The sequence below is a fragment of the Oncorhynchus kisutch genome, linkage group LG22, assembly GCF_002021735.2.
Source record: "Oncorhynchus kisutch isolate 150728-3 linkage group LG22, Okis_V2, whole genome shotgun sequence".
NCBI lineage: Eukaryota > Metazoa > Chordata > Actinopteri > Salmoniformes > Salmonidae > Oncorhynchus > Oncorhynchus kisutch.
Genome location: NC_034195.2, coordinates 16,143,585 through 16,168,036, shown reverse-complemented (window position 1 = coordinate 16,168,036; position 24,452 = coordinate 16,143,585). Strand labels below are relative to the sequence as shown.

The window sequence follows — 24,452 nt, the reverse complement described above, 5'->3', positions numbered from 1 at the left end:
CTCTCCCTCCGTGCGCACTCTAGTGGGTAGAGGGAGTGAGAGTGCCTCGAACACACAGCAGTCAAAAGGGAAACGGGGACAGGCTGATACTTTTATAGTAGGAATCAACATCATGCATAGGCTATTACTGTTGACCAAATAATGGTTTTAAACAGTCTACAGGAACGTTCTGTAGAAAAATAACTGAACATTACCGACGTAAGCAAAATGATTTGGTAAGAGGAAGGCAGTGTCGGTGTCAGTAATTTTTGGTTAATCGTCCCAGCTCTAGTGAACTAAGTGTTTATCATTTCCATTAATTTTGTACTGTGGTAGATCTACAAAACAGATAGCCTAGACATGAATTCACAACCTTTGATTTTGGAGTGTAATGTACCTTAAAAAAAGTGGAGGGGAAAAAAGACCAAAAGAAAAATGACGATGCCAGAAGTTTACCTTGTCTTTCTGATGCCATGCAGAGAGAGCCCTGACAACGACAAACAAACAAACAAACAGAACAAGAGTCGGAAAGATTATTTTGGAAAACGTCACGAATGCTCGCTCCTCAAGCTCTCCGACGAGCAGCACGACATATTTTGTAGAAGCGCGATGGTATAACACAGTAAACCTTTTAAAATGATCAGTTTAAGAGTTTGACATGCACCCTTTTTTAAAGCAGAAGATAGAGAGATAACAGATTAAGTCAAAAGACAAGTCCAGATCATATCCCACCACCAATCATTAAACTGTCAGAGTTAGTGACATCGTCAGTTATGTAAAATGGCATACTGCATATATACCTTCCATCATCGTCCGACACTTCACTTAAAGTACTATCGTCAAACACTGAGAGAGGGTCTCCTGTGTTAACATGGTTAGCTGCCTGGGGGGCTCGGCCATGCCTGGCTCCCCCCAGAAAGGGACACTGTAAGGTGGCCTCGTTAGATACAGCTCTCCCCTCCTCCTTCTTCTGCTGCTGATGTAGTTGGTCCTCCAGGGCCCTGTCAGCGCATTAGGGAGAGCATAGACCTAGCGGTGAACGTCATGCCCCATGACATGTAGCCGTAGCCAATAGCTGGGAATATGGTTGATTGCTCTGGAGTGGGAGGTGTCATTTAAGCAGTGGCAGCAAGGTAAAGGACAGGGGATGGAATCAAAACTAAACCAAAGTACAGCTGTAACAAGGGATTGTCTTAGAGTGGACCAGTGTATGATAATGGAATATGCCCGTCTGCCAGCTGGTATAAATTCGACCCTTGGATGAGTATAAGCAAGGAAGTGGCAGTGTTTCCACTATATTGCTTTCACCTTACAGAGCTGCATTTATCGAAATGGGTTGGGCCAAGGGTGAGCAGTAGGGAGATAATTGTAACCGAATGTCTTTGGTTGCCTTTGGACTGCTGGTCTTTAGGTGACAATTACAACTAATATCTGAGCTCATTTGATCCCACTCTTGCAAATAACTGCTCCAAGCCTTATAGGCCTCTTGATTCTGTCAGTCATGTTTTGATTGTCCTCTGTCCTTCAGGAACCTTATTGCCTGGCTCCTAAATCTATGCACAATAACAAAGCAAAGGGTATTAATTGGGGTGGGGCTAAATCTAAACAAAGACGCATACCTCTTTGGACTTTTGGACCCGTGTCTTTGGGTAATACGGTCTGTTGCTCTGAGCTGATGTTCACTGTCTGTTGCTCCATTTCCACTGCGTGACACTTTAGGGTGTCCTAAACTGGTCTCAGGTTTCTCCTCTTCTTTGTCTAGTTCACGTTCACATCGCCTGCTCATTGATCCTCCAGCAACCCGTGAGGCACTTGATTTTTGCAGCACCTCCATGTTGGCCTTTGTCTCGTCTTCGCCCACCTGAAAAGACAGGGTAAATGTTTAATGATCAAAGCTGCAGAATTAACATCACATACTATTTGAGAATGGTAAGTTTAAGCAGGCCTTTAAAATGTGTTTTGGAGCAGGTATACTACCATACATAATTGAGTCTGTCACCCCTCTCCTGAGAGACCTAACACCTTCATGTAATATGCTCCAAATAGCACCCTATACCCTAGATAGTACACTAATTTAGACCAAAAGTAGTGCACAGTAGGGAATAGGGTTCCATTTGGATGCAACTATTAGTTAGGCTTAATTACAGGGATGCCACAGCTTTACAGGCAGCTCCATTCCTATGCAATACTATACAGCTACGTTAACCTTTCACAGAGCAGACATTATCCAAAATGCCTGGAAAAACACATTCAAAAGGCTGGCCAAAATGTTTTGGTTAAGGGTGTTTTCAAATTAATTTAGTTGGATTTGAAATTCTAACTTGAAATACCTTACACTATTAGAACTGCGTGGATGGAACTGCTTGCTGTTTGAGGTTTAAGGCTGGATTTCTATACAGCACTGTGACATCGACTGATGTATTTATAAAGCCTTATTTACATTTGATTAATTGATTTATTGCATCTACTGAGTGAGAAAGGGGAGTGCAGAACGGTCTGGTTTCAGTCACAGATAAGGTCGAACAGCAATGAGTTAGGGGGGAGAGAGGAATTCGGTCCGAGGTCAGATGAAGTGAGAAAGAACAATTACCACTAAAGTCCTGCCTAGCAACAGATGTATTGGCTATCCAGATGTGCAAGGAGGACACTCAGCCTCGAAGGAGGGTATAAATATATGTACTTGTGTAAACATGTGTAAACTTCCTTACCTAGAAATCATCAGCATTTTCATACAAAAACAAACGGATAAGGACAGAAAGCAAACCATGCTTTGGTTTTTGTTAAACTAGCCACTGCCCCAAACGCTAATATTAGCATTTGACCAATGTAAGTCAATGTCCTTCAAGTTAGCATGCCCAAATCATCAAACATTATTTTTGATTTTTTTAAATGATTTATTAACTCAACAACTTGGTTTGAAGATACTTTGAGATGATTGGAGCATGCCATCTAGGGGACATTGGCTTACATTGGGCTTTGTTCGAAAATGCTAACATTAGCTAATAATTGCAGATTTGGCTGAACTAACGCTTTAATGTCATCACAAAAACATGCATAAAACACTGCACAAATGAAACAACCGCTACACCAACACATCAGTCCAACTTGGCTTCTTTTCATAGAAAAGAAAGGTGTTTCTATAGGTAAACCTTTACCACTTCAAATCACACCAGCTAGGGAAAATGAGCAAATGAGAAATGACCAGAGTAGCAAACAACTGTTTTCTCAACATGTGGCTGCATGCAAAGCACACCGATGGAGAAAAAGACCCAACAATAAACAAAACCAATCACTACAAGAGAAGATGGATGGACGATGCCCCTTTGAGTGTGGATGAGGCGTTGGTGAAATCCTGGGAGTACACGCTACTACAGCTGAGAGAGAGAAAAAGAAAGAAAGAAAGAAAGAAAGAAAGAAAGATAGAGAAAAAAGAAAGAAAAATCTTCCTGAGGCCTGTGTGTGACTGACATTTATAGTGCTGATCTTTAATGTCAATCAGCTTAAAGTAGGAAAGGAGAGAGGAGATTTAAACGAGGCCAATGAGGTGTTAAATGTCACTCTGCACCTCATTAGGTGAGGGAGTGGTTGATGAAGTGAAGAACTGGCGCGGACAATGAGAAAAATAACACTCACTTTGCTTCATGAAAAAAATGATTAAATGTCGACCATTTCCAATAAAATAAAAGAGGAATGGCAGAAAGTAGAAAAAAAAGAAAAAAAATAGAAAAAAAAGAGTGAAACAGGTTGTCTACAAGAGGTATTTCCCTGGCATTGTTTTTTTTTTTCACAGAAGTGATGGAATGGAAAAAGCGGAGAAAGAAAAAGCGAGACAGAACAAGAAAGAGTTGGGGGACTAACGGGAGCGAGGGCAGTCATAATCCTCTACCTCTTTCCAGAGCAGGGCCTTCTCTTTCTCCAAATCCAGGAACACAACCTTCAGCATCCCTACCTCGTGCTTGAACCTCTGTAGGTCCTCTTCCAGCTCTTCGTCTGAGGGAAGTAAAGGAGCTGGGGGACACACATTGCTCAATGAGGAGGGCTGAGACTGGGAGGGACACACTTCAGGTTCTTCTTCATACATGGAGGGGCTCGTCTCATCGCCCTGTTGGACTTGCCCTGGCCAACGGTCCTCTGCGGCAGGCTTTGGTTTGGTACTGGCATCTTTGTCTGGGCTAGGGTTGGACTTTCCTTTGTTCAAGGACGAATCCATATGAACATTGTCTGATTTGAGATCCACTGAGGCTGCATTGCAATCTGTGAAAGTCTTGGTGCCATCATCGACATTGTAGTCTACTTCTCGCTCTCTGTCGATTTCCCCAAACAGTTGAGGCAAAGCAGACCTGTTCTCTGGCTCAATGCCACAGAGGAGCTCCAGGTCCCCCATCTCACTGTCCTCGGCACTGGGGGAGAGGTCGGGACTCCCGGGGGTGTCACCATGCTGAGTCCTGTCTTCGCATAGGGAGTTGTCAGCCGACTCGGTCAGAGAGTCCTCCAGCCCGGACCCCCTCTGCTCAAGAATGGTCAGCAGGACTGCATTGCTGCTACTCCTCCTTGCCCTGCTCAACAGACAGACTTTAGGCTCCCCCACCTCTTCGTTGCTCGACTCTTCCTCAGTGGTTCTGGCGGGAGATTCAACTATCTCTACGTTCTCCTCCTGTTTTTCTTCTTCTGTAGTTTCGTCAGAGGCGGATTCAGCTGGAAGTTTTCCAAATTTCTGCTTCAGTTCGGCCGCAACGTTCCTGTAGGAGGACTTAACCTCCCTCTTCTCTAACTCCACCCAGATCTTCCCATAACGTTTCTCCCAGCCTGGCTCTTCCTCTTTACAGTCTCCCTCTCTTTCTCTAACTACATATCTCCCTTCTTTCTCTTTGTCCTCTTCCTGCTCCTCCCCAGTTTGGGACCCGACAGGGACAAGGTGGTACCGGTTACTTACGTCGAACTCTGATGCAACATCTTTCTCCTTTGATGGCATGAGTAGACAAAGGAAATGGTGTTAACACAGACGCCTACAATGGGATCTACAATTAGGGTATACAAAGCATGAATGTTCACAAAAACACTGAAAACGCCAACATTAAAAACCAATTGTGTGTAGGGGCATGCAGGTAACATTCAAACTTGTACCACTTTGCCACAATAACAAGACTAATATTTCATACATTTCATAAAATAGTCAGTGGCCAGCAGTCAAAATTTGGAACATTATGTACTAATGATAAACATTTTCTGATTTTAAACAGGTTCTGGTTGAAAAGATGGGAAGTCATATAGCCGTTGTTACAACCAGAGAGAACATAGATATTTTGGTTATTATCTGTTCAGATAATCAATAATCAACCAGATAAATATGTATTTTTTGGATGCTAAAAAGACATCCACAAAATGTCCTTATACAAGCAATGAACTCAATGAGGTCATTGCAATTAGTTTTGCCTACTGGTTGAGAGAGGGACTACATTGGTGGTTCATAAGCCAGTCTGTTGTGAAGGGGATGATGGCAGATGAGATGGGTGATGCAGATGAAATGTAGCTATGCCAGGTGAATGACGGGCTTTATTGTAAGGTAGGGGAATGCTGTACACTACAGTAATATGATATACAAAATGTGACGAGGGGGTGTGGAGGTAGTCATGGCCAAACGGTCATGATTTTAACATCTAGATTTTAATTAGTGTGAGTTTCGGCTATTCCTTCCAAAATGTTTATACTATTTTTGGGTTGCACCTCGTCGCATATTGGTTGAGCCCATTCTACTCCTCTCCAGGGTTGAGGTGGTAAAATAAGAAAGACTAAATCAATTTAAAGTAGGGGAATGTAGTGATTTGTGGGGGTAGGAGATTAGGTAAACTGGAGATGGTATTCTCTGACTAATGCCTCCACCTCTTGTGGCTGCTCCTCAGGCTCTCGACTGCTCTCACTCTCTTGCTTCACCGGTGAGGGCCTACGCATATAGTCACAATGGACCTCAGGATCTCGTCACAGTATCTCTGTGCATTCAAATTGCCATCGATAAAATGTAATTGTGTTCGTTGTCCGTAGCTTATGCCTGCACATACCATAACCTCACCTCCAACATGGGACACTGTTCACAATGTTAACATCAGCAAACCACACCCACATGACACCATACACGCTGTCTACCATCTGCCCGGTACAGTTGAAACTGAGCTTCATCTTCATCATACTTCTCCAGCTTGCCAGTGGCCATCGAATGTCAAAATCTTCCCACTGAATACCGTTACGACGCCGAACTGCAGTCAGGTCATGTTGCGTTTATATTTGTGTTCAGTATAGTTTTGCCTACTGTGTCAGTTAGGGGCTACATAGGGTGTTCATAAGGCAGTTTGTGGTGTAGTGGGCCATGAGAGACGAGATGCTGTAGAGGTGATGTAGATTATTTGTAACTATGCCGTGGGTATGATAGGCTATATTGTAAGATGGGGATTATACACTACTGTGAAGTAGAAAATGTGACGAGGTAGGTTAGAGGTGGTAAAGTAAAAAAGTTAGATATATTTTAAAGCAGGGAATATGTAGTGATTTGGCGGAAGGATGAGATGAGGTAAGCTGGAGAAGGTTTTCCCTGACTAAGGCCCCCACCTCCTGTGCCTGCTCCTCGGGCTCTGGACTGCTTTCGCTCTCTTGCTTCACTGGTGAGGGCTCATGCAGAGGGTTATCTGCAGGGAGATAGAACCCGTTTTAACAAGAGCAGCAGTGGATGTACGTCTGCAAATAGTCAGTCTTAAATCAACGCTAATTAATTAGGTAAACTTTAGGTTACTCACTAGGTTTCAACACTGCGACGGTCTCTGTTACGTTTGGTAGTTGCTTCCCAGTCCTGACTGGGCTGGGGGTGGAGGTATTCACGTGGTTGGAATCCCAATTAAAGTCTAAGCACAAGGAAGAAAAAGTACATTTATGCACTGCTTACATCCTTGGCACCAATGGACAAAAAGCCCATCTAAAATTAGCCAGAAATACACTCAAAAGTACATGCAGTATCTATAATCTCCTTACTCCCTTACCTTCCTCACTCTCTGTTCTCTGGAGCAGCATCTTCCGAGCACAGGGCTGGGGTTGGGTTTGAGGGGTAAGGGAGCGCGGGCTGGCCAATGGGAGGGGTCTCTCCGAAAGAAAGTGTCTCTTCTCCTCAGGACCGCTCCTCTCCGCTATTAATGCATCTGGCTCCTGCTCCTGGACAGCCGGCAGAGGGACGGGGGATCGGGAAGAGGCCTCCTCCCTCAGCTCCTCGCCACCGGGGGAAGGCACTCCGTGGCCGGGGAGGGTTCTCCTGCTGGCGGTGCTGGCCGTGTCCCAATCAGAGGCATCTGCAGCAGCAACACGGAGACAACAGTCAGACAATCAGCATGTCTGAGCGGATCAATTTTAGCAAAGTAAGTAGCCTTACACGAGCCTTGGCTTGTTTGAGCCAGAACAGCTCATAGCAAGAGCCTATCTCCTGTTTCTGTAGCGTGAGGCAGCTTTATGTACACCCCCTGGACAGGACGCTATAGTCTAACACAGGGCCTTACCCCAAATCTAAAGTGGGGTCTGAAATTATTGACACCCTTGACAAAGATAAGCAATAATGACTGTATAAAATAAATTATTCAAATACTTAGCTATATTGTACACCAAAATTTTGGGAAATTAAATTATTTTAATTCTAATACAAATGCTCTGAGAAAGATATTTGGTTTAACTTCTTATGGATGGGGGCAATATTGAGTAGCTTGGATGAAGGTGCCCAGAGTTAACTGCCTGCTACTCAGGCCCAGAAGCTAAGCTAAGCTAAGATATATTATTAGTAGATTTGGATAGAAAACACTCTGAAGATTCTAAAACTGTTTGAATGATGTCTGTGAGTATAACAGAACTCATATGGCAGGCAAAAACCTGAGAAAAAATCCAAACAGGAAGTGGGAAATCTGAGGTTTGTAGGTTGTCAAGTCTTTGCCTATCCAATATTCAGTGGAAAGTTGGTCAGATTGCACTTCCTATGACTTCCACTAACTGTCAACAGTCTTTAGAACCTTGTTTCAGGATCCTACTGTGAAGGGGGAGCGATTAAGAGTAGTTTGAGTCAGGGGTCTAGCAGAATGCCATGAGCTAAGTCATGCGCGCTGCCGTGAGAGCTAGCTGCGTTCCTTTTCATTTCAAGGAAGGAATTGTCTGGTTGAAATATTATTGAAGATTTATGTTAAAAAACATCCTAAAGATTGATTCTATACATCAACTGACATGTTTCTACGAACCGCAAAATAACATTTTTGACTTTTGGTCTGGACTAAGTGTGCCTGCGCCTCATGAATTTGGATGTGTGAACTAAACGTGCAAACAAAAAGGAGGTAGTTGGACATAAATGATGGACTTTATCGAACAAAACAAACATTTATTGTGGAACTGGGATTCATGGGTGTGCATTCTGATGAAGATCAAAGGTAAGTGAATATTTATAATGCTATTTCTGACTTCTGTTGACTCCACAACATGGAGGGTATCTGTATGGCTTGTTTTGGTGTCTGAGCGCTGTACTCAGATTATTGCATGGTGTGCTTTTTCAAAATCTGACAGAGGTTGCATTGAGAAGTATATCTTTAATTCCATGTATAACAGATGTATTTTCATCAACATTTATGATGAGTATTTCTGTAAATTGATGTGGCTCTCTGCAAAATCACTGCATGTTCTGAACATAACACTCCAATGTAAACTGAGATTTTTGGATATAAATATGAACTTTATCGAACAAAACATACGTATTGTGTAACATGAAGTCCTATGAGTGCCATATGATGAAGATCCTCAAAGGTTAGTGATTCATTTTATCTCTATTTCTGCTTTTTGTGTCTCCTCTCTTTGGCTGGAAAAATGGCTGTGTTTTTCTGTGATGAGGTGCTAACCTAACATAATCGCATGGTATGCTTTCGTCGTAAAGCCTTTTTGAAATGGGACACTGTGGCTGGATTAACTTCTTGGTGACGGGGCAGTATTTTCATGTCCGGATGAAATGCATGCCCAAATTCAACTGCCTGCTACTCATCCCCAGAAGATAAGATATGCGTAGTTTTGGATAGACAACACTCAAGTTTCTAAAACTGTTTGAATCGTGTCTGAGTATAACAGAACTTTTTTAGCAGGCGAAACCCCGAGGACAAAACATTCAGATGTTTTTTTGAGGTCACTCTTTTCAAAGGGTTTTGAAAAGATTTCCAGATTTCTAAGGGACCTTCTTGCAGTTCCTATCGCTTCCACTGGATGTCAACAGTTTAGAAATTGGTTGAGGTTTATCCTTTGTGTAATGAATAAGTACGGCCATCTTGAACAAGGGTCACTTGAAGTGTACTGTTAGATAGAGGCGCATAACCAGAAAGCCAGCTACAGTTTGTTTTCCTCCTGTATTGAACACAGATCATCCCGTCTTCATTTTTAGAAATTATTTACGTAAAAAAATACCTAAAGTTGTATTACAAAAGTAATTTGAAATGTTTTGGCAAAGTTTACAGGTAACTTTTGAGATATTTTGTAGTCACGTTGAACAAGTTGGAACCAGTGTTTTTCTGGATCAAACGCGCCAAATAAATTGACATTTTGGATATATATCGACGGAATTAATCGAACAAAAGGACCATTTTTGATGTTTATGGGACATATTGCCAACAAAAGAAGCTTGTCAAAGGTAAAGCATGAATTATATTTTTATTTCTGCGTTTTGTGTCGCAACTGCAGGGTTGAAAAATGCTTTTCTCTCTTTGTTTACGGAGGTGTTATCCTCAGATAATAGCATCGTTTGCCTTCACAGAAAAGCCTTTTTGAAATCTGACATGTTGGCTGGATTCACAACAAGTGTAGCTTTAATTTGCTATCTTGTATGAGTGATTTAATGAAAGTTAGATTTTTATAGTAATTTATTTGAATTTGGCGCTCTGCATTTTCCCAGAGAGGTTAACAACACGTTTCTTTAAAATGGTGTATAATATTTGTATGTTTGAGGAATTTTAATTCTGTTTTGAATTTGGCGCCCTGCACTTTCACTGACTGTTGTCAAATCGATCCCATTAACGAGGATTTAATCCGTAAGAAGTTAACAAGTAGTACCTTTGTTCAGTCAAAAAGGCAAAAGTCTAATTTATTGACACCCCCCAATTCTTATAAAGCAGTCAAAGGTTTAGTATTTGGATCCATATTTCTTGCACGCAATGACTAGAATAAGCTTGTGGCTCTTAAAATCTCTACAGGATCAGTGTCCCCCCCCCACGGGACGGTTGAGCTAACGTAGGCTAATGTGATTAGCATGAGGTTGTAAGCAACAAGAACATTTCCCAGGACATAGACATATCTGATATGGGCAGAAAGCTTACATTCTTATTAATCAAACTGCACTGTTCAATTTACAGTAGCTACTAAAATGAAAGAATACTATGCTAAACTTTGCTGCCAAAATTTTAGTGACCAAAATCAAAAACGCGCCTAACCTGGAACAGTACATTGCAAGCTTTCTCTTGCATTTTCAAAGATGGGCGCAACACATGTTTTTTTTCTTTGTTTTATCTTTTACCAGACCTAATGTCTTAAATTCTCCTACATTAATTTCACATTTCCACAAACTTCAAGGTGTTTCCTTTGGTATCAATAATATGAATATCCTTGCTTCAGGTCCTGAGCTACAGGCAAATACAGTCGGAAGCTAACATACACTTAGGTTTGAGTCATTAAAACTCATTTTTCAACCATTCCACAAATGTCTTGTTAACACACTATAGTTTTGTCAAGTCGGTTAGGACATCTACCTTGTGCAAGTAATTTTTCCAACAATTGTTTACAGGCAGATTATTTTACTTACAATTGACTGTATCACAATTTCAATGGGTCAGAAGTTTACATACACTAAGTTGACTGTGCTTTTAAACAGCTTGGACAATTTCAGAAAATTATGTCATGGCTTTAGAAGCTTCTGATAGGCTAACTGACATCATTTGAGTTAATTGGAGGTGTACCTGTGGATGTATTTCAAGGCCTACCTTCAAACTCAGTGCCTCGTTGCTTGACATCATGGCAAAATCAAAATAAATCAGCCAAGTCTGGTTCATCCTTGGGAGCAATTTCTAAACACCTGAAGGTACCACGTTCATCTGGACAAACAATAGTACACAAGTATAAACACCATGGGACCACACAGCCGTCATACCGCGTAGGAAGGAGACGCGTTCTGTCTCCTAGAGATGAACATACTTTTGTGCGAAAAGTGAAAATCAATCACAGAACAACAGCAAAGGACCGTGTGAAGATGCTGGAGGAAAAAGGTACAAAAGCATCTATATTCACAGTAAAACGAGTCCTATATCAACATAACCTGAAAGGGCGCTCAGCAAGGAAGAAGCCACTGCTCTAAAACCACCATAAAAAAAGACAGATTATGGTTTCCAACTGCACATGGGGACAAAGATCGTACTTTTTGGAGAAATGTCCTCTTGTCTGATGAAACTGTTTGGCCATAATGACCATCGTTATGTTTGGAGGAAAAAAGGGAGGCTTGCAAGCCGAAGAACACCATCCCAACCGTGAAACACGGGGATGGCAGCATCATGTTGTGGGGGTGCTTTACTGCAAGAGGGACTGGTGCACTTGACAAAATAGATAGCATCATGAGGAAAGGAAAATGATGTGGATATACTGAAGCAATATCTCAAGACATCAGTCAGGAAGTTAATGCTTGGTCGCAAATGGGTCTTCCAAATGGACAATGACCCCAAGCATACTTCCAAAGTAGTGGCAAAATGGCTGAAGGGCTACAAAGTCAAGGTATTGGAGGGGCATCACAAAGCCCTGACCTCAAACCAATAGAAAATGTGTGGGCAGAAATGAAAAAGTGTGTGCGAGCAAGGAGGCCTATAAACCTGACTCAGTTACACCAGCTCTGTCAGGAGGAATGGGCTGAAACTCACCACAATTATTGTTGGGAGCTTGTGGAAGGCTACCAAAAACATTTGACCCAAGTTAAACTTAAAGACAATGCTACCAAATACTAATTGAGTGTATGTAAACTTCTGACCCACTAGGAATGTGATACAGTGAATGATAAGTTAAATTATCTGTCTGTAAAACAGTTGTTGAAATAAACTGAAATAAATGATACTCTACTATTATTCGGACATTTCACATTCTTAAAATAAAGTGGTGATCCTAACTGACCTAAAATGGAATTCTTACAACGATTAAAAAGTCAGGAATTGTGAAAGATTGAGTTTAAATGTATTTGGCTAAGGTGCATGTAAACTTCCGACTTGAACCGTAGATTTGGGTATGTCATTTTAAGCAAACATTTAAAAAAAGGGTCCGATCCTAAAGAGGTTGTTAACTTGTTGGATGCATTTGCAGTTTGTTTTGGTTGCGTTTCAGATTATTTTGGGCCCAATAGAAATGGTAAATAATGGATTGTCATTTTGTAAATAAGAAAGCAATATGTTTCTAAACACTTCTACATTAATGTGGATGCTACCTTGATTACAGATAATCCTGAATGAATAATGATGATGAGTGAGAAAGTTACACCCAAGACATGCTAACCTCTCACCATTACCAATGACAGGGAAGGATAGCATTACCTGGGGGTATTCTCTTTGAAACTAAATTTCTCATTCATCATTATTCACAATTCATTCAGGATAATCCTTAATCATAGTAGCATCCTTATGGCTGCGATCTCTTATGATGTATATACAGTGCCTTGCGAAAGTATTCGGCCCCCTTGAACTTTGCAACCTTTTGCCACATTTCAGGCTTCAAACATAAAGATATAAAACTGTATTTTTTTGTGAAGAATCAACAACAAGTGGGACACAATCATGTTGGATATTTCAAACCTTTTTAACAAATCAAAAACTGAAAAATCGGGCGTGCAAAATTATTCAGCCCCTTTACTTTCAGTGCAGCAAACTCTCTCCAGAAGTTCAGTGAGGATCTCTGAATGATCCAATGTTGACCTAAATGACTAATGATGATAAATACAATCCACCTGTGTGTAATCAAGTCTCCGTATAAATGCACCTGCACTGTGATAGTCTCAGAGGTCCGTTAAAAGCGCAGAGAGCATCATGAAGAACAAGGAACACACCAGGCCAGGTCCGAGATACTGTTGTGAAGAAGTTTAAAGCCGGATTTGGATACAAAAAGATTTCCCAAGCTTTAAACATCCCAAGGAGCACTGTGCAAGCGATAATATTGAAATGGAAGGAGTATCAGACCACTGCAAATCTACCAAGACCTGGCCGTCCCTCTAAACTTTCAGCTCATACAAGGAGAAGACTGATCAGAGATGCAGCCAATAGGCCCATAATCACTCTGGATGAACTGCAGAGATCTACAGCTGAGGTGGGAGACTCTGTCCATAGGACAACAATCAGTCGTATATTGCACAAATCTGGCCTTTATGGAAGAGTGGCAAGAAGAAAGCCATTTCTTAAAGATATCCATAAAAAGTGTTGTTTAAAGTTTGCCACAAGCCACCTGGGAGACACACTAAACATGTGGAAGAAGGTGCTCTGGTCAGATGAAACCAAAATTGAACTTTTTGGCAACAATGCAAAATGTTATGTTTGGCGTAAAAGCATCACAGCTCATCACCCTGAACACACCATCCCCACTGTCAAAGATGGTGGTGGCAGCATCATGGTTTGGGCCTGCTTTTCTTCAGCAGGGACAGGGAAGATGGTTAAAATTGATGGGAAGCTGGATGGAGCCAAATACAGGACCATTCTGGAAGAAAACCTGATGGAGTCTGCAAAAGCCCTGAGACTGGGACGGAGATGTGTCTTCCAACAAGATAATGATCCAAAACATAAAGTAAAATCTACAATGGAATGGTTCATAAATAAACATATCCAGGTGTTAGAATGGCCAAGTCAAAGTCTAGACCTGAATCCAATCGAGAATCTGTGGAAAGAACTGAAAACTGCTGTTCAAATGCTCTCCATCCAACCTCACTGAGCTCGAGCTGTTTTGCAAGGAGGAATGGGAAAAAATATCAGTCTCTCGATGTGCAAAACTGATAGAGACATACCCCAAGCGACTTACAGCTGTAATCGCAGCAAAAGGTGGCGCTACAAAGTATTAACTTAAGGGGGCTGAATAATTTTGCACGCCCAATTTTTCAGTTTTTGATTTGTTAAAAAAGTTTGAAATATCCAATAAATGTCATTCCACTTCATGATTGTGTCCCACTTGTTGTTGATTCTTCACAAAAAAATACAGTTTTATATCTTTATGTTTGAAGCCTGAAATGTGGCAAAAGGTCGCAAAGTTCAAGGGGGCCGAATACTTTCGCAAGGCACTGTATATATAAACACACATACATACATACATACAGTGGGGCAAAAAAGTATTTAGTCAGCCACCAATTGTGCAAGTTCTCCCACTTAAAAAGATGAGAGGCGCCTGTAATTTATCATAGGTACACTTCAACTATGAATAATTTGCAAATAAATAAATTAAAAATCATACAATGTGATTTTCTGGATTTTTTTTCTCATTTTGTCTGTCACAGTTGAAGTGTACCTATGATGAACATGACAGGCCTCTCATCTTTTTAAGTGGGAGAACTTGCACAATTGGTGGCTGACTAAATACTTTTTTGCCCCACTGTATATATTTTGCAATGAAATGTGTGGCTTGTTTGTGTGTGTGTGGGTTGTTTCTTTTGGGTGTGTGTGTGTGTATATATGTATGTGTGTGTGTATATATATATTTTGTGTGTGTATATATATATATATATCTATCTCTGTGCTCCTCTGTGAATTTGTCCACTGAATTTGTCCACCATACATATATACACACACACACACACACACACACACACACATATATATATATATATATATATATATATATATATATATATATATATATATATATATATATATATATATTTTCCTTTTTTTTTTATTCCCCATTTCCATATGAAATAGCCATTGGGTGCTGTTCAGGGGAGGGCAGACCCACAACAATGGCCGGAGTTGAATGGAACAGCACTTCACCTTAGTGACTGTTCCCTCTGCTCTATACAATACATATGTTTATTTTATGTGATGATAAAAGGCTCATACAATACAAATATTTTTTTTAATGTTTTCTTTCACAGTGATAGCGACTCCGACTGTGAGCCCCCAGTGCCAAGCTGCCCGCTCTACCTCTGTCCCCAATGGTGTTCATATGCCACAGTTCATTACTGCAGGCATGACTGTGCCTCAGGTCAAAAAGGGCACAGCATGGAGGCGTCGTTGTGTTCTGTGTCGCATGACCTCCACCACTTGTTCAGTTTGCCTCTGCTTTACATCAGAAAGAGACTTCTATGGGACATGGCACAGGCAGCAAAATATTGTGTATAGGACTTCCAAAGGGTGTACTGTTTTTTTTAATGGTTTTTTTCGAATATTTTTTTTAACCTTTTTTTTTGTGTGTGTTAGAATTGCTTTTTAATATGTTGTATATAGTTATTTGCACTGTTGTATATTGTTATAGGTCATTTCACCAACTCGGCCACTTGGGTACATTTGAGCAACTTGTGTGGGACACCTGGGTGACTTCATGCTAAATGTCATGTAGCTCACCCATTCCTGAAGTTATCAGTCTGAAACTTTGCACACCTACAGTTGCCCTCTTGTGTTATCCATCAAAATTAAGCATCCTATCTGACTGTGTGGCTATTCTAGTACATGTAAAAGATGATGCTACAACAATAAAAAACAGAAAACTTATGCTCTTTCTTTCGCTTTTCTTCCACCAGATCTACTGTGTTATATTATCCTACATTCAATTAACATTTCACACAAACTTCACAATGTTTCCATTCAAATGATACCAAGAATATGCATATCATTGCCTCTGGGGCTGAGCTACAGGGAGTTAGATTAAGGTATGTCTTCAGGCGGAAATTGAGAACAAGGGATGCAGCCATAAGAGGTTAATATAATTGCACCTTTTTTTTGCATACCACATAGCTCAGTATTTGAATAATTTATTTGATACAGTCATTATTGCTCATCTTCATCAAGTGTCAATCATTTCAGACGATGAAGTAGCACTACAAGTAGAAAAACTATATAGAATCACAAAACATTGAATCTATTCCTACTGGAGGTATGCACTGACCTGCAATATTTTTTTTAGCTTCTTAAAAGTGTTAAATGAAAGAAAGAAATTGTTAACATTAATTATATGGTAGATTAAAGGTTTTGAACGTGGTAAATTAACTAATTTAGTTGTGAAATTACCTTCAAGATCATCAACATCACCCAACCCAAGCTCCTCCATTATGTCTGTGGAAGAGAATATGGGAAAACGTTGCACAAATAGAAGGGCTTATTTTTTAAGTATATAATACATAAAATTGACAAATAAATAAATACTAAAGCACACAATAAAAAAAATGTTTCCTTACCAGTCTTTTTGTCAGCATCTTTTTTGGACAGTTCAAGCTTGGTCAAGATGGACAGAGTTTCCCTTTTGATTTTCTCTGGCTGTTGAGACCGAGAGGAAAACATTGTTACATTTCACACCAAGAATAGTGGACCTTAACTTTGAGTGTTTTCCCGACATCTGTACTCACCTTTTCTGGGACATTGTCATTGTCGGCATCATTATCATAATTTCTTAAAACTGCAAGAGAACAAATGGGAATGTGGTGAAACATTGTGATTGGCTCATGTGCTCTCTCAGCCTCAACAGTCAGGAGGACAGCACAAGGCCAGTTGGATGAGCTGGCTTGGCCATGCTAAATGAAGCCAGAACAGTTTTGTCTCTCATGCAGATGAGATCATGGTTAATACACTGAGAGACAGTAGGTTGTTAGGGGAATGGACGATCATAACAAAACAGATCTGGGTCCGTATCCACAGTCTCACGAAAGGTCCTAGGATTCCTGTTGTTTTAAGACTTTTATATTTTTTTATGACAATGTGGTGAGTGATGAACATGAATTTATCATGTCCTTCAATGTTGCATTCATGACAAGTGGAGCTAGGTTGTCAAATCCTCCCAGGTGTTTCTAGTACGACCAGCTGTTTTCAGCCACTTTCAGTCATATTGGCAGATTTCCTACAAACTTTAGCTGCTAGTTGAGGACTTTGTTTCTTAAACTAGACACTAATTGACTTGTCCTCTTGCTCAGTTGTGCACCGAAGCCTCGCACTCCTTTCTCTATTCTGGTTAGAGCCAGTTTGCCCTGCTCTGTGAAGGGAGTAGTACACAGCGCTGTACGAGATCTTCAGTTTCTTGGCAATTCTCGCATAGAATAGCCTTCATTTCTCAGAAAAATAATAGACTGACGAGTTTCAGAATAAAGTGCTTACTTTCTGGCCATTTTGAGCCTGTAATCGAACCCACAAATGCTGATGCTCCAGAAACTCAACTAAGTCTAAAGAAGGCCAGTTTTATTGCTGCTTTAAATCAGCACAACAGTTTTCAGCTGTGCTAACATAATAGCAAAAGAGTTTTCTAACAATCAATTAGCTGATAACGGGCCTCTGCAAGCCTATGTAAATACTCCAGCTACAATAGTCATTTACAACATTAACAATGTCTACACTGTATTTCTGAACAATTTGATGCTATTTTAAATGGACAAAAATGGGCTTTTCTTTCAAAAACAATGACATTTCTAAGTGACCCCAAACTTTTGGACGGTAGTGTATACCAATAAATGTCACTAGAAAACAGCATAAACAAACGCAAATGCAGCTATTTTGCCGTTATTATGCCTGCACTGTTTGACCTGATCGTTAGCAAGCAAGGGATAAGAACTTTTCCAGCCTGCAATGGCAACGGAACAAAAAGAACGAAAGACTGGGTCGTGTCCATAGAGAGAATAAAAAGTATAACCAACTGCTTCTCTGGCAACCAAACCAATAGAACTAACAACAAGGAGTATAAAAAATTAAGAATTGACTTTAAAAATGAAAATATAATTTATAACCTAATTTCTAACGATAAACGATTGTTTTCCTTGGCAACTGTGGTATAAGCGGGATAAACGTCTCTGTTATGTACATTACCTTGGATCTAATGAACTCAGCTGAGAGACTCGGCTCAGCCTTGTCCATTATTTCCACTGTAAGGTACAGAACTTTGGCGTTTATCCCTTACATGTAGGTCTAGAATATTTATGGGTTGAACATATATAAATATACTCCAAAGCAACTGCATGTGGTGCAGGAACCACTGACTCGTTGCATTTTTCTATTATCAAGACATCTGTTGGTAACTCTTAACTGGTTAGAACAGCTCATGAAAATGATTATTGTCTATCAACAATGACAAGCCACCTGGGACTGACAACTTGGATGGAAAACTGAGGATAATAGTAGACGATATTGCCACATCTTCAATTTCAGCCTAGTAGAAAGGGAAGCAAAAGTCATTTTGCTACCTAAGAATAGTAAAGCCCCCTTAACTGGCTCAAATAGCCGATCAATCAGCCTGTTACCAACCTGTAGGAAACGTTTGTTTTTGTTTTTTTTGACCAGATACAATGCTATTTTACAGCAAACAAATTGACAAGACCTTCAGCACGCTTATAGGGCAGGCCATTCAACAAGCACAGCACTTATACAAATGACTGATGATTGGCTGAGATAAATTGATGATAAAAAGATTGTGGGGGCTGTTTTGTTAGACTTTAGTGCGTCTTTTGACATTATCGATCATAGTCTGCTGCTGGAAAAATGTATGTGTTATGGCTTTACATCCCCTGCTATATTGAGAATAAAGAGTTACCTGTCTAACAGGTCACAAAGGGTGTTCTTTAACACAACATAATCCAGGTAGAATCAGGAATTCCCCAGGGCAGCTGTCTAGGCTTTGAGTAAAGACGATGTGTCGATGTATACGGATTACTCAACACGTCAGCTACTACAGCAACTGAAATGACTTCAACGCTTAACAAAGAGCTACAGTTAGTTTCAGAATGGATGGCAAGGAATAAGTTAGTCCTAAATATTTCAAATACTAAAAGCATTGAATTTGGGACAAAACACTCACTAAACCCTAAACCTCAACTAAATCTTGTAATAAATCATGTGAAAAATGAGCAAGTTGAGGTGACTAAACTGCTTGGACTAACCCTGGATTGTAAAACTGTCATGGTCAAAAACATTGACAACAGTAGCTAAGATGGGGAGAAGTCTGTACATGATAAAGTGCTTCTCTACCTTAACAGCACTATCAACAATGCAGGTCCTACAGGCCCTAATTTCGTAACACCTGGACTACTGTTCAGTCGTGGTCCGGTGCCACAAAGCAATTGGCTCAGAACAGGGCAGCACAACTGGCCCTTTGATGTACGTAGAGAGCTAACATAAATAAAATGCATGTCAATCTCTCCTAGCTCAAAGTGGAGAGATTGACTCAAAAATCATCACTTCCTGTTGAACACGGAATGAGGAAGAGCTCAGTTTTGAAAAGTTTGTTGTTACAAAGTGTATTGAAAGTTCTTGGTAGGGTACAACTTCTTAGTTTGGATCCCATGACGCAGTTGGGATTTGTTGCTGGGACTGCTAGTCTCTGTCCAGTGATCCTGCCGACCAAGGACGGGTCTGAGGAGCTATTTGGTGTCACAGCAAGACTAGCTGCATATCAAGTTAGCGGGTTTATCTTGAACGCAGCCCGCGATGCGGTTAGCCATTGTGGCTGGGTCTGCGGATTGTACCAGGTTTGTGGCTGTCTAGATCTCTGCTGTTTGTTGTTTTCAATCTTCTCTGTGACCTGCCCTGTCTGGAACTGCGAGGAGTAACAGCGTAACCTACGTTGCTAGCTACCATGACAAAGACCAAAGTCGGGGGGAGTACCATTGAGGACAGTGGTGTCTCTGTATCACACGTGAAGGATCTTTTAAACAAACAAAAAGAGACCTGCAAGCAGTTGTTAGAACAAGAAAATGGCTTAAAGTGTTTTGTCCAAATACTTGTGGATTCCACTAACAAAAGAATAGACGACCTGACCAGAGAGGTCCAGGACCTGAATAACAGTTCGCAGTTATGTCGGAGAGGCTTCCATTAAAGAATAACCTCTATGTTATGTTAAGACAGGTAACTCTTTATCCACAATATAGCAGGGGATGTAAAGCCATTACACATACGTTTTTACAGCAGCAGACTATGATCAATAACGTCAAAAGTCGCACTGAGGTCAAACAAAACAGCCCCCACAATATTTTTTTCATCAATTTCTCTCAGCCAGTCATCAATCATTTGTGTGCTTGTTGAATGTCCTTCCCTATAAGCATGCTGAAAGTCTGTTGTCAATTTGTTTCCTGTGAAATAGCATTGCATCTGATCAAACAACCATTTTTTCAAAAAGTTTCCTAAGGTTTGGTAACAGTCTGATTGGTCGGCTATTTGAGCCAGTAAAGGGGGCTTTACTATTCTTAGGTAGCGGAATGACTTTTGCCTCCCTCCAGGCCCTGAGGGCACACACTTTCTAGAAGGTGACCCTGGTTGGTTGTCACTGTTGATAGACAACAATCATTTCTTAACCTCCACCACACATACTTTACAGAATTCTAAATTACAATGCTTGTCTTTCAGAATTTGGTCAGATATACGTGGATGTGTAGTGTCAGCTTTTGTTTGCTGGCATGTTCTGCCTAAATTTGCTAATCTTGTCAACTAAAAAATCTAAACAAATAGTTGGCAATATCAGTGGGTTTTGTGATCGGATTCAATGAATGATGGAACCGAGTTTGTCTTTTTACCCAAATGTTCATTTAAGGTGCTCCAAAACGTTTTACTATAATTCTTTATATGACTTATCTTTGTTTCATAGTGTAGTTTCTTCTTTTTATTCAGTTTAGTCACATGATTTCTACATTTTCAGTGCATTTGCCAATAGGTTCCTCATCAATCCAAGGGGATTGAACAGCTTTTAGTCATTTTCTTAATGACGGCATGCTTATTTAGTAACTGGATTAAGCAATTTCATAAGTGTCAAATGCAGTGTCTGGCTGCTCCTCATTACACACCACAGACCAGCAAATATTATTTAATCATCAACATAAAAATCACAAAAAAACATAACCATATTAGGCCCAGCATTTTCCTAGATATGGCTACTATATTGTGATCACTACATCAGATGGATTTGGATACTGCTTTAAAGCACATTTCTGCTGCATTAGTAAATATGTTATCAATACATGTTGATGATTTCATTCCTGTGCTGTTTGGAACAACCCAGGTAGGTTGACTGATAACCTGAACCAGGCTGCAGGCACTGGTTACAGATTGAGGCTCTCTTGAGTGGGCAGCCTGATGAAACCAATCAATATTGGAAATCACCTAGAAAATATAACTCTGATATCACATGAATTATCAAGAAATTCACACATATTATCCAGATAATGACCGTTAGCACTTGGTGGTCTATAGCAGCATCCCACAAGAATGGGCTTTATGTGAAGCAGATGGGTTGGCAGGTAGCCTAGTGGTTTGAGCATTGGGCCAGTAACCGCAATTACAACAATACTGAATGAATACGTATTTTAACTTAATACAATGCATCAATAAAATCAAATTAGCCTCAAATATATAATGAAACATGTTCAATTTTGTTTAAATAATGCAAAAACAAAGTGTTGGAGAAGAAAGTAAAAGTGCAATATGTGCTAGGTAAGAAAGCTAACGTTTCAGTTCCTTGCTCAGAACATGAGAACATATGAAAGCTGGTGGTTCCTTTTAATATGAGTCTTCAATATTCCCAGGTAAGAAGTTTTAGGTTGTAGTTATTATAGGAATTATAGGACTATTTCCCTCTATACATTTGTATTTCATTAACCTTTGACTATTGGATGATCTTATAGGCACTTTAGTATTGCCAGTGTAACAGTATAGCTTCCGTCCCTCTCCTCGCTCTTCCCTGGGCTCGAACCAGCAACACAACGACAACAGCCACCATCGAAGCATCGTTACCCATGCAGAGCAAGGGAAACAACCACCCCAAGGCTCAGAGCAAATGAAGTTTGAAACGCTATTAGCGCGTGCTAACTAGCTAGCCATTTCACTTCAGTTACACCAGCCTCATCTCGGGAGTTGATAGGCTTGAAGTCATAAACAGCGCAATGCTTGACGCACACCGAAGTGCTGCTGGCAAAACGCACGAAAGTGCTGCTGGCAAAACGCACGAAAGTGCTGCTGGCAAAACGCACGAAAGTGCTGCTTGAATTCATGTTTACGCGCCTGCTTCTGCCTACCACCGCTCAGTCAGATACTTAGATACTTGTATGCTCAGTCAGATTATATGAAACGCAGGACACGCTAGATAATATCTAGAAATATCATCAACCATGTGTAGTTAACTCGTGATTATGATTGATTGTTTTTTATAAGATAAGTTAATGCTAGCTTGGCTTACTGCATTCGCGTAACAGGCAGTCTCCTTGTGGAGTGCAACGAGGTCGTTATTGCGTTGGACTAGTTGGCGATGACGAAGCCTCTGCTGGAGTCAGTGTACTTGGAGTCAGCACCGTCGTTGCAGACACAGGCAATCCCAGGAATGAAGGTGCAGGTAGATCAGGCACCAGTGCAGCGACACGTCTTCTTCTGTCAATCTGCTCCGAACCTATTGCAGTCAATCTCGTCCACTTAGCAGCATGCCGCTGCGTTTGGTTTCCACAACTTGGGACATTGGACCAGCGCTGATTGGAACAGTCTTCATTACAAGATTGAGGAGGAGAAGCAAATGGAGACGACTTCTTTGGCACACAAATTCCAGGCCGCACAGACCATTTGGATAGGGGCAGATGACAAGTCAGGCCCGAGTGGCGTCAAGCCATAGGAGTTGAGAACGAAAACTTTCTAATTTGCGTTTTCCTCATAAATTCATGCAAAATTGAGATTTGCTTGCTAAGCATAGCCACCTCATTCATGTAATCCTCCACGAGCAAACAATTGCCACATTGGCACTCTGGATTGTCATTACAGTCCCGGACCAGCGCATAATAAACACAGCTTCTACAGCGCTGAAAATGTTTGTTATTCCAGGTGAAGCGGGCTCCATTGCAACCTAGCTAGCTAGCTGGCTAGTTGGTAGCAGGTGTTGACACAAACACTTATAAAAATTAAAATAAAACCAAGTAAAAAAAACTTTGGAAGTAACAGGTAGAGGAGCAGGAGGTATCAGAGTTTGTGACAGGAAATGACGGCAATATATTCACCTGTATTTACCCCTCAAAAATTAAACGCTAATTAGCTGCTAATGTGGATATCATAAAAAACTACAATGCTCTGGATGAGACTGACAAATTGTGGCAAAGGTAAGAATCTCTGGATTAACTATCTAATGTTAGCTAAATTTTGTTGAATTGAAAATTCCATTTAACGGTCTTGAGCAACTAAATTGACACAATACCCTGTTAGCAAAGATGTTAGATTGAGATAACGTGCAGGAGCTTGCAGGGATTTGTAGTCTTGCATGTCTACTTTGATGCTATTGAGCATTTTCGAATCTGAAGAGTATATAGGGCCAAATACATTGATAAAAGTCAACTTGTCGGAGATTGACATGGTTATTAAAACGTCACCCGAGGGTAAGCCTACACGAAACACAGCCCTTATTCTAAAATTCTCTACAGAAAAAAATGAATGGTGGAAAAACGATATTAAACATGGAAATGGTTCCTATGGGTAATATGACACCTCCACTGTGGGGCTCTATGGGCACAGGCATAAACATTGGACTAACTACTAAAGTGAGACTTTATCCTCGTGTTTCTTGGGTATTTACATGATTTGTTCACAAGTTAGGTTGTTTTTCATTGTTGGAGTCTGCTACCACTGCTAGCGAAGAAAAGAGACATCGTAGGCCTCTACTAGTCAGATTCGCACAGGCAAAACTCAAGAGGCCCTGTTACCACAGTAACCATAAAGGGGCAGCTGAAATGTTTGGTCTCATCTGTGATATTTTGGTCAAAAGACTCAGGTCACAAAATATTAAAATAAATGCAACAATATACCACATCAGTTCTTAATAGAAAGACATTCCTTGTTTTAGAAACATTACTAAACATGATCATCCGTTTTGTTGTGTTTTTTTGGTGTAATTAATGCAAGAAAAAATATTTTGTCTGGTAAAAAAAATGAGTGACTGGTAAAAATGTTTTATCTACCTGCCACGGTGGCTGGTCGACAAAAAAGTGTATATTGTTTGCAGGATAGTCATAATTGGAGCGTCAAATTATAGCTAGAATGATTGCAAAGCTATAACGGCAGTCATCCATCCATTTGCTAAGAGATCATCAAGTGCTTGATGGGGTTAAACATTTTACAGATAAATGTGGGAATGAGAATTACCTTCTTTGTTCTCCCCTGAAATAATGGAAACATGTGGCACCTTTACAGGATCTCGGCCATGATGTTTTCTGGGACTGACAGAGCCAGACTGGAAGAGGAGTTTGTCTGTTAGTAAATCTGACAGTATGGCCATTGGCC

At 40.6% G+C, this 24,452-nt stretch overlaps 1 protein-coding gene across 8 annotated transcripts in view; it reads right to left on the bottom strand.

Moving 5' to 3' along the window:
* Nucleotides 1-24,452, bottom strand: part of ankrd26 (ankyrin repeat domain containing 26) — a 97,470-nt gene that overhangs the window by 48,142 nt on the left and 24,876 nt on the right. For 6 of the 8 annotated variants that reach the window (XR_004204796.1, XM_020456164.2, XM_031801264.1 and 3 more), the window contains 10 exons: nt 24,315-24,402; nt 16,583-16,632; nt 16,415-16,493; nt 16,248-16,292; nt 7,005-7,307; nt 6,765-6,869; nt 6,580-6,656; nt 1,599-1,840; nt 780-980; nt 436-466 (listed from right to left, as the gene is read on the bottom strand). Coding sequence is in view for 7 of the 8 variants with exons in the window: in XM_020456164.2 (XP_020311753.2) it covers nt 436-466; nt 780-980; nt 1,599-1,840; nt 6,580-6,656; nt 6,765-6,869; nt 7,005-7,307; nt 16,248-16,292; nt 16,415-16,493; nt 16,583-16,632; nt 24,315-24,402 (1,221 nt within the window). In the remaining variant the exon portion in view is untranslated. The remainder of the gene's footprint in view (nt 1-435; nt 467-779; nt 981-1,598; nt 1,841-6,579; nt 6,657-6,764; nt 6,870-7,004; nt 7,308-16,247; nt 16,293-16,414; nt 16,494-16,582; nt 16,633-24,314; nt 24,403-24,452) is intronic. The other 2 variants (XM_031801269.1, XM_031801268.1) reach the window with 1 other exon arrangement.